We start from the raw sequence: 12,932 nt of genomic DNA, 5'->3' as shown, positions 1-12,932 counted from the left end.
AGATAGAGAGGGGGAGAAAGAAAGAGAGGAGTGACAGGAGGAGATAGAAAGCGAAAGACAAGAGGGGAAAGAGAAGATAGAGAGGGGGAGAGAGAAGATAGAGAAGGGGAGAGAGGAGATAGAAAGCGAAAGATAAGAGAGGAAAGAGAAGATAGAGAGGCGGAGAGAGGAGATAGAGAGGGGGAGAGAGAAAGGGAGGAGTGACGGGAGGAGATAGAAAGCGAAAGACAAGAGGGGAGAGAGAAGATAGAGAGGGGGAGAGAGAAAGGGAGGAGTGACGGGAGGAGATAGAAAGCGAAAGACAAGAGGGGAGAGAGAAGATAGAGAGGGGGAGAGAGAAAGGAGGAGTGACGACGGAGGAGATAGAAAGCGAAAGACAAGAGGGGAGAGAGAAGATAGAGAGGGGGAGAGAGAAAGGGAGGAGTGACGGGAGGAGATAGAAAGCGAAAGACAAGAGGGGAGAGAGAAGATAGAGAGGGGGAGAGAGAAAGGGAGGAGTGACGGGAGGAGATAGAAAGCGAAAGACAAGAGGGGAGAGAGAAGATAGAGAGGGGAAGAGAGCGAAGAGAAGCAGTTGAGTTATTAAGAAAGTACCTGAGAAAGGTGTGTCAAAGAAGTCTCATTCACGTCATTGCACCTATATAAAGCTGACTAAACTTAATCTCGCTTCATTCGACAAGCTATTGTGAATGATACATTACAAATGATGCCTTGTGGAGGAGCTGATCAAGGGGCTGATGAAAAAAGAAAAGATCGGAAAAAGTCATTAACATCGAAGATAAAGGAAAACAAAGTATCTATCATCGTTGTACTAGCAGTATTATGTGCAGTGATCATTTTTAGTGTAGCAGTAACTCAGGTAAATTCTTTTTAATTACTTTCGACAAAGGTGCCGAGTAGGCAGAACGGTCAGCACGCCGGACAAAATGTTGTTGGGCATTTTGTCCATCCTTATTTTCTGAGTCCAAATGCTTCTGAGGTTGCCTTTACATTCCATCTTTCTGGGGTTGATAAAACCAGTACCAGTGAAGCGCTGGGTTGATTTAATCGAATATTTCCCTCACCACAAAATTTCAGGCCTTGTGCCAATAATAGAAAAAGGATTACACATGATAACTCCACCCACGACTTTGTTTCCTCATAACTTGCAGTCAAATGGATTTGTTTTAATGAAATTTTTTTACAATTACATTTCAATGGCAGGAATTCTGATTGCATTTGAATTTGTTGGGAAAACATTCTCTATGGTTGGAAAGAAGAGTTTCAGAAAATTCACACCTTTTGGCTTTGTTTCAGAAAAATGGATATTTTTTAATGAAAATTTATACAAATACTTTTCAGAGTGTGGGCGCAGGAGTGGCTGTGTGGTATGTAGCTTGCTTAGTAGCAAGCGCCGGTCAGCCGGGTAACCTGAACTGTCTGTGTGTTTTAAAAGAAAAAAATAGAACATTGTAATATATTGAATAAGAGGTTTATTGCCTCATTTGTGATTTTTTGAAAAAAGAACATTGTTTTAGAGAAGCAGAAGTCGGCGGGCGCTTTCGTCTTCTCCCATCATCATCATTGTTCCATCACCATCATTCATACCATCAATGTCTATGTCCAGCCCGCAAAGCTGCATCTGTGTAATGCCCCTGTGGCAAATTAGATAAAATAAAGTAGCTTGCTTACCAACCACATGGTTCCAGGTTCAGTCCCACTGCGTGGCACCTTGGGCAAGTGTCTTCTACTATAGCCTCAGGCTGACCAAAGCCTTCTGAGTGGATTTGGTAGACGGAAATTGAAAGAAGCCCGTTTATATATATATTTGCCGAACCGCTAAGTTATGGGGACATAAACACACCAGCATCAGTTGTCAAGCGATGTTGGAGCGCACAAACACAGACACACAAACATATACACACATACATACATATATATACAATAGAATAAGTACTAGGCTTACAAAGAATAAGTGCTGGAGTCGATTTGATCGACTAAAGGCGATGCTCCAGCATGGCCACAATCAAATGACTGAAACAAGTAAAAGAGTAAATAGTAAAGAGACTAAATTACTAAAAGAAAACTTTGAAATTTCAACTTCTATTCTGTAGATATATGTAATGTGTACAAGTCCACCAAAAGTTTATTCCCATTAAGTACTGATAGTCTTTTATTTATTTTCATTTATATATTTGTTTCAGTCATTTAGTAAATTACTTAAAAAAAACTAGCAAGAAAGCTCACACACATACAGTCATATGTCACAATTTTTTTTTCTTCTTTTGAAATTTAAAGTTCTATATTCCGCTTTCGGTAAATCTGTATCATCAGCGCAAATAGCCTTCAAAATGATTTCTATTGGATGCAGAATTTCATATAGTAAATCGAGAGATTTTCATTCTTCGTCAGCTCCGGCATCTGTGGAAAGTACTGCTCGTAGAGCATTTGGAATGCAGCTTTTTAATTTCAAAAATCTCTCAATCACATGGAATGTGCTATTCCACCTATTTCTGCAATCCAGTATAAGTTTATATTCTTTGTTAGCAAAGTTCACTTGTACAAAATCTTGCAAAATTTCAGTTTTTGTAGGAGATTTATGGAAAAATTTTGAAATTTTTCTTACCTTATTTAAAACTGGATCTTTTCGGTTTTGACCGGCAGTTTTTTTAAATAATTTCCATGTAACTAAACACTTTTAAACTTTGTTTACTGGTAGAATGTGTTTATAAAGCATCTTTTTCTCTTGGCTTTATTGAGAAAATTCTATAGTTTGTAAAATATTTGTTGTTATTTTTCTTCAATTTCTGCAATTTCAACTAATCAATGACGTTACAGCCACGATCGGATGGTGCTTTTTACATGCTACCTGCACGAGGCCAGTCGGGGCGACGCTGGCAACGAACACGTTCGGATGGTTCTGTTACGTACGTACCACCGGCACTGGTATCACAGCTGCAATTTCCATTGATGTTGATGATTTTGATTTTTTATTTTGATTTGATTTTCACTTGCCTCAGCAGGTCTTCACAAGTAGTGTTTTGTGTCCCAAGAAGGAAAGGTATGCATAGGTGGACTGGCTACATCCCAGGTAAAGGCCCCGGGTTATGGCCTCACTTGTCCTGCCAGGTCTTCTCACACAGAGCATACTTCCAAAGGTCTTGGTCACAAGTCATTTCCTCGGTGAGACCTAAAGTTCGAAGGTCGTGCTTCACCACCTCGTCCCAGGTTTTCCTGGGTCTGCCTCTTCCACAGGTTCCCTCAACCGCTAGGGTGTGGCACTTTTTCACACAACTATCTTCATCCATTCTTGCCACATGACCATACCAGCACAAACGTCTCTCTTGCACACCACAACTGATGCTTCTTAGGTTCAACTTTTCTCTCAAGGTACTTACACTCTGTCGAGTATGAACACTGACGTTACACATCTATCAGAGCATACTGGCTTCATTTCTTGCAAGCTTACACATATCTTCAGCAGTCACGGCCCATGTTTCACTGCCATGTAGCATGGCTGTTCGTACACATGCATCATACAGTCTGCCTTTTACTCTGAGCGAGAAGCCTTTTGACACCAGCAGAGGTAAGAGCTCTCTGAACTTTGCCCAGGCTATTCTTACTCTAGCAGTTACACTTTCAGCACACCTGCCCCCGCTACTGACTTGGTCACCTAGGTTTAACGGAAGCTATCAACTATTTCTAGTTTTTCTCCCTGGAATGTGGCGGAAGTTGGCCTCAGAGCATTTTCAGTGTTTATTGCTCCTGAGCATCTGCCACATACAAAAACTATCTTCCTAATTAGCCTTCCTTTGACATTGCTGCACCTCTTATGTGTCCATAGCTTACATTGGTGCATCTTATATATAAAGTGTATATATTTGTATATATGTGTGTAGATATATATATATATATATATAAATATATATGTGTATAGACATGTATATAGAATGCGTATATATGTACATATTTAATGTGTATGCATATATATAATGTGTGCATACGTGAGCGGATTCAGCTGAAAATATGCACACCTATGTTAAATGTGCTAGCAAGTTTGCATGGCAACTTTGAGTTTGCTCAATTGAAAGGCATCGCCTCTGGGGCAAAATTCCTCATCTTTTAAAATGTGGCCCCCGTAGACCTGAATGAAATCGGGTTATAATACCGAAACAAGTAAAACAATAATAAACTATTTTAATCCCAGGCAAGTCCCGGTATATCTGTCTAATCTATAAAATGAAGAAGGCAAACGTTGAGACAAATTGGATTTTTATGTAAAAAGGGGTCTAAATGGGGCTGGAAGGGGATTAATGTTTACAGGAGTGGATAACTTGAGGTGGGAAATTGATTGCGAGACGTTTTGGGGCGCTATGGTTGTTGCTTTGGTGTGAAAACTGGGATTTTATTGATTTTGGGGATCTTTTCCTTTTGAACGGCAGTTTTCAACACAATTTCTAGTTAACTAAATACTTTTCAACTTCATATACTGGTAGAATGTGTCAAAATAAAACATTTTTTCTCTTGGCTTTCTTGAGAAAATTGTAATTTGTAAGTTTAATGTAATTTAATTTTTCCAATTTTAACCAATCAATGGCCTCTATTGAGCTAAAATCATTTGCTGCGTCTAAAACTGAGACAAACATCCTGTCACTATTATGTTTACGTACAGAAAGCACGTGTATAAAATTATAGAATTATTTTGTTTGTTAATTGTTTAAATTATTTTCCGTTGCTTTCGTTTTTAGCCTTTCGTTTCTTTTTTCTTAAGCAATGGAAAATAGTTTAAACATTACACATGTATCTCAAAACAAAAATAAAACAAATAATTTTAGACACACGCGTAACAATTAAATTAATTGAACAATTAGAAAAAAAAAAACAAAAGGCTAAAATATAGGGTTAGGGTTAAGGTTAGTGGCAGGATGTTGTCTCAGTTTTAGACGCAGCAAATGATTTTAGCTCAATAGAGGCCATTGATTGGTTAAAATTTGAAAAATTAAACTACGTTAAACTTACAAATTACAATTTTCTCAAGAAAGCCAAGAGAAAAATGTCTTTTATTCTGACATATTCTACCAGTATAAAGTTTAAAAGTGTTTATTAACTAGAAATTGTGTTGACAACTGCCGTTCAAAAGGAAAAGATTCGATTTTGGGAGACACTGGGGGGGGGGGGGTCTAGATCGGACACCTTTTGCCCGATTTCAATCAAATTTTCAGCATGGTAAAGTGGAAGTGGATTTGTAATTTAAACACAGAAATCTAATTTTTTATAAATGGAAGAGAGATAGATAGAGAAAGATAAAGAGTGAGAGAAAGCGAAGGAGAGTCCGAGAGAAAGGAAGAGTAAGAGAGTGGAAAAGTGAGAAAGGAGAGAGAAACAGAGAGTGAGAATGTGGTGATAAGAAACAGAAAGTAACAATCAGAGCTCCAGCCACGCGTAAAGTGGGTCACCTTTAGCAAGTCATAATATAAAACCAGTTTTATACCATCATTCATACCATCAATGTCTATGTCCAGCCCGCAAAGCTGCATCTGTGTAATGCCCCTGTGGCAAATTAGATAAAATAAAGTAGCTTGCTTACCAACCACATGGTTCCAAGTTCAGTCCCACTGCGTGGCACCTTGGGCAAGTGTCTTCTACTATAGCCTCAGGCTGACCAAAGCCTTCTGAGTGGATTTGGTAGACGGAAATTGAAAGAAGCCAGTCGTTTATATATATATTTGCCGAACCGCTAAGTTATGGGGACATAAACACACCAGCATCAGTTGTCAAGCGATGTTGGGGGGGACAAACACAGACACACAAACATATACACACATACATACATATAAAATAGAATAAGTACTAGGCTTACAAAGAATAAGTGCTGGAATCGATTTGCTTGACTAAAGGCGGTGCTCCAGCATGGCTACAATCAAATGACTGAAACAAGTAAAAGAGTAAATATGTATATATATGGGGTTTTTCATTCAATCAGAATAAAAAACTGATAAACCAATTCCTCATAGGATTTCCCACTAAAATTGGCTACACCTCATTTTCAACCATAACTTTTACCAATTTCGACACATTTTGCTCAAACGTGAAGCCAGCATTGCTTAGGACTCATGGGGTCTTTGAATTCCTCAAAAACAAAAACAAAAAAACAATCAATGAGTAGAATAATAAATAAACCAATTCCTTATGGGATTTCCCAATCAAATTGCCTGCAACCCATTTTCAGCCAAATGATTACCAATTTCAACGGATTTCAGTCAAATTTGATGCTGATGTCACTTATTTTGGTTTGAAATATAGCGCTTGATCACTTAATAATCCTAACTTAATCCCAGGCAATGCTGAGCTATACTACTAGTATATATATATGCAATTCAATGTCGTTGACATTGGAATGAGAATGCACATTTAGAAAAAGATAGATAGAAAAACACAGGGAAGATAATCACCTCCACAGCAAATACAACCAGTGTCTTATAGATATCAAAATTACACAAACCATACTAGAATAGTTTATAATGTTTCAGGTGGTCTATATTTAATCCTCATTAAGATGTATTTTATAAAAGGTGGACACAAGGAAAAAATCCCTTCTCTGTAATTTTTACAGTCATTGGAGGTTCTTAAGTTTTTAAAAGATACCGTTTTTCAAGGGAACATATCAAACATCTTATATAGTTTTTGTCTAGGGATCTTTTTTGTGATGTTATTACTAAGACCAGGTATTATATTGAATCAGTAGACAAAAATTTTAATCCAGATACAACAAACATCTTTCAGCCTTCAGACACCACAAGAAGAGACATGCAACAACCTTCTCCACATTAATCTGGAAGCTAAAGGATGACAACATCAGCTACAACATTAAATGTATTGGTACAAATATCAAGTCTGATCCAAGATTATAACAAGACAGTGTCAGTCTTGATTCAATCATTAAAAAGGACAGCAATATGATGTAAGTAATGCAAACAACAGCTGACACGATCTTATCTTAATTTTCTTTTTCTCTCTAATTTAGAAACAAAGTAAAGTACAAGTTCAGACACCAGCTTCTAAATGTAAGTACATGTTTTGCCATTATTTTGCTTTTTGCATGTTCATAATATCATGACACTGTAACATATTGTAATGTCAATGAAATCACTGAACATCTCCTTAATACACTACAGTCTTAAAATAGATAGCAATACCTTCAACATGAAAAAAAAACAGACATACTAAAGAAATAAATAGCAAAAATACACACAGGTGCAGGAGTAAGTGTGTGGTAAGTAGCTTGCTTACCAACCACATGGTTCCGGGTTCAGTCCCACTGCATGGCATCTTGGGCAAGTGTCTTCTGCTATAGCCCCGGGCAGAGCAATGCCTTTTGAGTGGATTTGGTAGACGGAAACTGAAAGAAGCCCGTCGTATATATGTATATAAATATGTGTGCGTGTATGTTAGTGTGTCTGTGTTTTTCCCCCTAGCATTGCTTGACAACCGATGCTGGTGTGTTTACGTCCCCCGTCACTTAGCGGTTCGGCAAAAGAGACCGATAAAATAAGTACTGGGCTTACAAAGAATAAGTCCCAGGGTCGATTTGCTTGACTAACGGCGGTGCTCCAGCATGGCCGCAGTCAAATGATTGAAACAAGTAAAAGAGTAAAAGAGAGTAAAGAGATATCATTAAATATATGAGAAAAATGCCTACAATATTTGACTGGACAATGGCTTTAGATGACCATGTTAAGGCTCACGAAACTACTGTGCGATGTGTGAAATATATGGATGCTTATATATATTTCTTTACTACCCACAAGGAGCTAAACATAGAGGGGACAAACAAGGACAGACAAACGGATTAAGCCGATTACATAGACCCCAGTGCGAAACTGGTACTTTATTTATGGACCCCGAAAGGATGAAAGGCAAAGTTGACGTCGGTGGAATTTGAACTCAGAACGTAACGACAGACGAAATACCACAAAGCATTTCGCCCGGTGTGCTAATGTTTCTTATTTCCTTACTGCCCACAAGGGGCTAAACATAGAGGGAACAAACAAGGACAGACAAAGGTATTAAGACGATTACATCGACCCTAGTGCGAAACTGGTACTTTATTTATGGACCCCGAAAGGATGAAAGGCAAAGTCGACCTCGGCAGAATTTGAACTCAGAACATAACGACAGACGAAATACCACAAATCATTTTGCCCAGCGTGCTAACGTTTCTGCCACCTCGCCGCCTTAATGGATGCTTAGTCTTGGCACTCTTTCATTAATGGTTAATACTTGTTCTCCATATAGATCATTTTCATTATGGTTAATGATGATTGTAAAACAGTTAATATGTTGTATAATTGTTTATTAGATGCTAATCTGAAGTATTCAATATCTTTATATATAAAACTGTAGTTGTGTGTGTGTCTGTCTACTCCGATTTAGATTCCTAACTACTCCCACATTTTGCAGTGCAGTTTAACCAAAAGCGGGTATCCTATAGTTGTGATTCATATCGAGCTCTTCTAGGTATTAGTGCGCATCTACGATGAGTCTACGATTTAAAAAAAAATTTACCATCATTTTTCCCCGTTTTTAATCCATTTTTCACTCGGTTTTATATAAGGGAAGAAAAACTCTAAAATGCTTATATAGTTACTTCCCTTACAAACCCAAGCAATGCCGGGCTATAATGCTAGTATGAAATACATCAGGAGGTACTCTTTTCTTTGAATAGTCTTCTGTTGATATTGAACCTATATTAAAATATATCCTTCTCACTGTCTGCTTTCTCTCTTCTTAATTTTCAGTTCACCATGCCTTGTTTTACCTAAAAACAAAGGGTTACAAAGAGTTGGGTAAGCTAATTTATACAGATTTATTGCACACTTTTTCTCATAATTTGCATTATGCCCATTAAATAACTGAAATTACAGATTTAAGGGTATTTTGCGAGCAAACAAGCATGCAAGCCTCCAACATGTGGCCATGCTGGAGCACCGCCTTTAATCAAGGAAATTGACCCCCAGGACTTATTCTTTGTAAGCCTAGTACTTATTCTATCAGTCTCTTTTGCTGAACCGCTAAGTTACGGGGACGTAAACACACCAGCATTGGTTGTCAAGCGATGTTGGGGGGACAAACACAGACACACAAACATACACGCACACATATATATATATACATATATATGACGGGCTTCTTTCAGTTTCCATCTACCAAATCCACTCACAAGGCTTTGGTCGGCCCAAGGCTATAGTAGAAGACACTTGCCCAAGGTGTCACACAGTGGGACTGAACCCGGAACCATGTGGTTGGTAAGCGAGCTATTTACCACACAGCCACTCCTGCGCCTATATTGCTGTGTGAAAAAAATTAATATGTATTTATTGTTGTTGTTATTATTAATTTCCATTTCAGAGGAAATAACTTATTTGCAGTGGATTAAAGATGAGAACCAGCAAGAAGGCGACATAGAATTGATCAATGGAACCTATATTACTATACCACAAGATGGAGTTTATGACATAAAATTTGTAGTACAACTTTATTTTTCAGAAGATACACCAGACTTTCATTTATTCCTAACTTTGTACACAAAGAATGAAACAAAGATTGAATCTAAGAAAAAGACTTTAGATTCCTCACATATATCAAAACATGAGATAATAGAATTATCAGTTAAATACAAATTGAAAGCTAATGACAGAATCTTTCTGAAGATGAACATGGTAAAATTCATCAGCCCTGACAAGCACACAAGCCACCTGTCTATCACCGTTTTGAAAATAAATGAACCTCAATAGAATGTGAGTGACAGCACTCTCATTTTATTGAGGGTCATTTATTTTAACCCTTTCGTTACCAACCTGGCTCTAAGTAAAAATGTCTTGTTTTCAAAAGTTTTGAATAAAAATCTTCTACCAAACCTTAGTCACAATTTATGTTCCTAACACTAGTTTAATGATAATTAAGTTATTTTACTAAATTCTTTGTTATATTTAAAATAATTGAAAGAAATATGGAGCATCTCAAACTAAATACAGTAACGAAAGGGTTAATCCAATTACCATGAAATACCACTGTGCAGTAAATAATGACAACGCTCGTTCAGTGCGAGTATCTTCATGTTCAAGGTTTTATTCAGACACACGACAAATGAATGTATACAGTGAGTATACAGGATTCAATAAAGATTTCTGGGAAGAAGAAAGGTTTTGAACAACTTGCCATGTTCCATGATAACTTTGAGTTATAGAAATAAATAAAGTCACGAGATTTGCTTCCCACAATACTATGATGAGCTACTGGTGGGAAATTAGATATCGAATTCATGTGGCTGGCTCCCTTGTGGTTGCAGTGGATCTTGAATGTATAATGGGGATCTTTCCTAACAGCAGTGATGTTTTTTTTTTGTTTTGTTTTTGTCATCAAGTTTCTAATACCTGAGGAAATACCACAATCATCATATCATTAATGCAGAAACTTTGAGTTTTGTTTGTGAGTTTCTATAACTATACCATGCAATGTATATATAAATTAGTATTGCATGTTGCATGTAAATATATATATATATATATGTATATGTATATGTATATGTATATATATATATGTATGTATGTGTGGAAGCACAATGGCCAAGTGGTTAGGGCAGCGGACTCGCGGTCGTAGGATCGCGGTTTCAATTCCCAGACTGGGCGTTATGAGTGTTCATTGAGTGAAAACACCTAAATACTCCATGAAGCTCCGGCAGGGGGTGGTGATCCCTGCTGTACTCTTTCGCCACAACTTTCTCCCACTCTTTCTTCTGTTGGCCTGCTCGCTTAGCAAGTGGGGTGGCGTCATTCAAAGGCTAAAACAATGCGAACGCATTGTGACCAGCGATGTGTAACAACATCTGATGGACTGGTCAGTCTGTTTCTTTATTAGCCACACAGGGCTGCACACAGACAGGACAAATTACAAGGTAGAGCTTTTCTTTTGGGGATAAAAAAGGGGGTTTGGTTTTCGATTAAATGGGATCGTAAAAGGAAAGAAAGAGGACAAAAAAAGGGGGGGGGATAAAAAAAAGGAAGAGGAAACAAAATTGATCAATAGGGATCGTTATCACAGAAATGTCAATATACCACACAAACATATATATATATGTATGAGCCTGGTGCAGCCATCTGTCTTGCCATTCACAGTCAAACCATCCAACCATGCCAGCATGGAACGTGGATGTTAAATGATGATGATAATGATGATGATGATGACACACACACACACACACACATAATGTTTATTGTATTTTTTTTATTTTTTTTTTACTATTATTTTATTATGAAATTTTGAAATAAAGAGAAATCAAATGAATTAATGATTTGCCTTGTGGAATTTGATGCATCAAATGTGTGATGTGTATACTATGCATGCACACACACACCACACACACACATATCTAGAGTAATAAAGTAGTCAGATGTTGGATGATTATATCTATATTATTTATTTACATCTCATTTAAATTGTTAGCGCTTTATATAGATAGATAGAGATACATACATATATATACTCTTACTCTTTTACTTGTTTCAGTCATTTGACTGTGGCCATGCTGGAGCACCACCTTTTAGTCGAGGAATCGACCCCAGGACTTATTCATCACTACTCCGTCCTGGTCCCAGAAGACTGTGAGCATGACCTTGCCAGCGGAGGGCTGTACCCTTGCCTTCTTTGGAGGGGGTGAGTCACGGTGCTTCCACTGCATTGACTGGGCTTTGGCCTCTGGATCATCGTGATGGACCCAGGTTTCATCCTGTGTAATCAGTCTTTTGAAAAATTTTGACTCATCTTCTTGGCACATCTCCAAATTCACCCTCGAGAACTCGACGCGTTCTTGCTTCTGGAAAGGCGTGAGCAACCTGGAAATCTATCTGGCAGACACCTTTTGCATATGCAAATGGTCATGAATGATAGCTTCCACAGACCCGGTACTAATCTTGACCTCATGGGCTATTTGGCGAATAATTATGCGTTGATCTTCCAAAATGGCAGCCTCAACTTGACGGACAGATGCCTCATCAATGGCAGAAGGGGCGACCAGATCTGGGAGCTGTTTCCACAGAGTTCTGACCATGTTTGAATTCACGATGCCAGCGTTTTACAAGGTCATATGATGGGGCATCATCACCATAAGTTACTTTCATTTCATCAAAAGTCTCACGTGGTGTGCGTCCTTTCAAATACAAAAACCGGATCACTGCTCGACACTCAACAGGCTCCATTTCACACTTGACTCGGTTCAAACACCTGTAAATCAGAAACCACAATTAATTCAGAGCTGTAATTTGCCACTTACTCTATAGAGATATAAATAATTGCACATGCAAAATTTCAGCTAGATCAAACAACTGCAAGTGGGTCAGAGGCATTACTTATTGAACGTCCCTCGTATATAAAGATAAAACTCACTTGGAAAAGGGTGCACGGCGTTCGATTATATACTATAAATAATGTATAAATATATGCATATATATACATACATATATGTACATACCTACATATATATGTATATATACATGCATATATGGGTACAGGACATCAACAAAAAAAATTACCTTTGAAGCGCGGAGTAGATGAAACAGGGACAACTGATGAAGGGGAATACTCTTTATGGTGCATGTCGCATTTCTCTGTTTAGTTTTTTTGTTGTTTGAAAAAAAGTTCGTTTTCTATGTTTTCGTTTCTCATTGTGTTCAACGTTATTTCTATGTCCTGTACTCATATGTGCTTGTATATATGTGTAGGTATATAAATATATGTATGTATATATGCATATATTTATAAATATATATGCATATACTTATATTATTATCATATATATATATATATATATATATAGTGAATCTATATGTATGTATGTATATATATATATAGATGATGATGATATATATATATAAGAGAGCGACCACTATGAGCACTAA

The 12,932-nt window shown here is 37.6% G+C and overlaps 1 protein-coding gene across 1 annotated transcript; it reads left to right on the top strand.

Annotated features, from left to right (window-relative positions):
- The first annotated feature begins 629 nt into the window (after positions 1-629).
- On the top strand, positions 630-10,599 carry LOC115227685. Its single transcript, XM_029798434.2, has 5 exons — positions 630-859; positions 7,004-7,043; positions 8,778-8,825; positions 9,388-9,816; positions 10,025-10,599. The coding sequence occupies exons 1-4, from the start codon at positions 704-706 to the stop codon at positions 9,771-9,773; spliced, it is 630 nt and encodes a 209-aa protein (XP_029654294.1). The 5' UTR covers positions 630-703; the 3' UTR covers positions 9,774-9,816; positions 10,025-10,599.
- The last annotated feature ends 2,333 nt before the right edge of the window (positions 10,600-12,932 follow it).

Source organism: Octopus sinensis, unplaced genomic scaffold, assembly GCF_006345805.1.
Source record: "Octopus sinensis unplaced genomic scaffold, ASM634580v1 Contig06896, whole genome shotgun sequence".
NCBI lineage: Eukaryota > Metazoa > Mollusca > Cephalopoda > Octopoda > Octopodidae > Octopus > Octopus sinensis.
The sequence above is the reverse complement of the archived record's forward strand: the minus strand, read 5'-3'. Positions and strand labels throughout refer to the sequence as shown.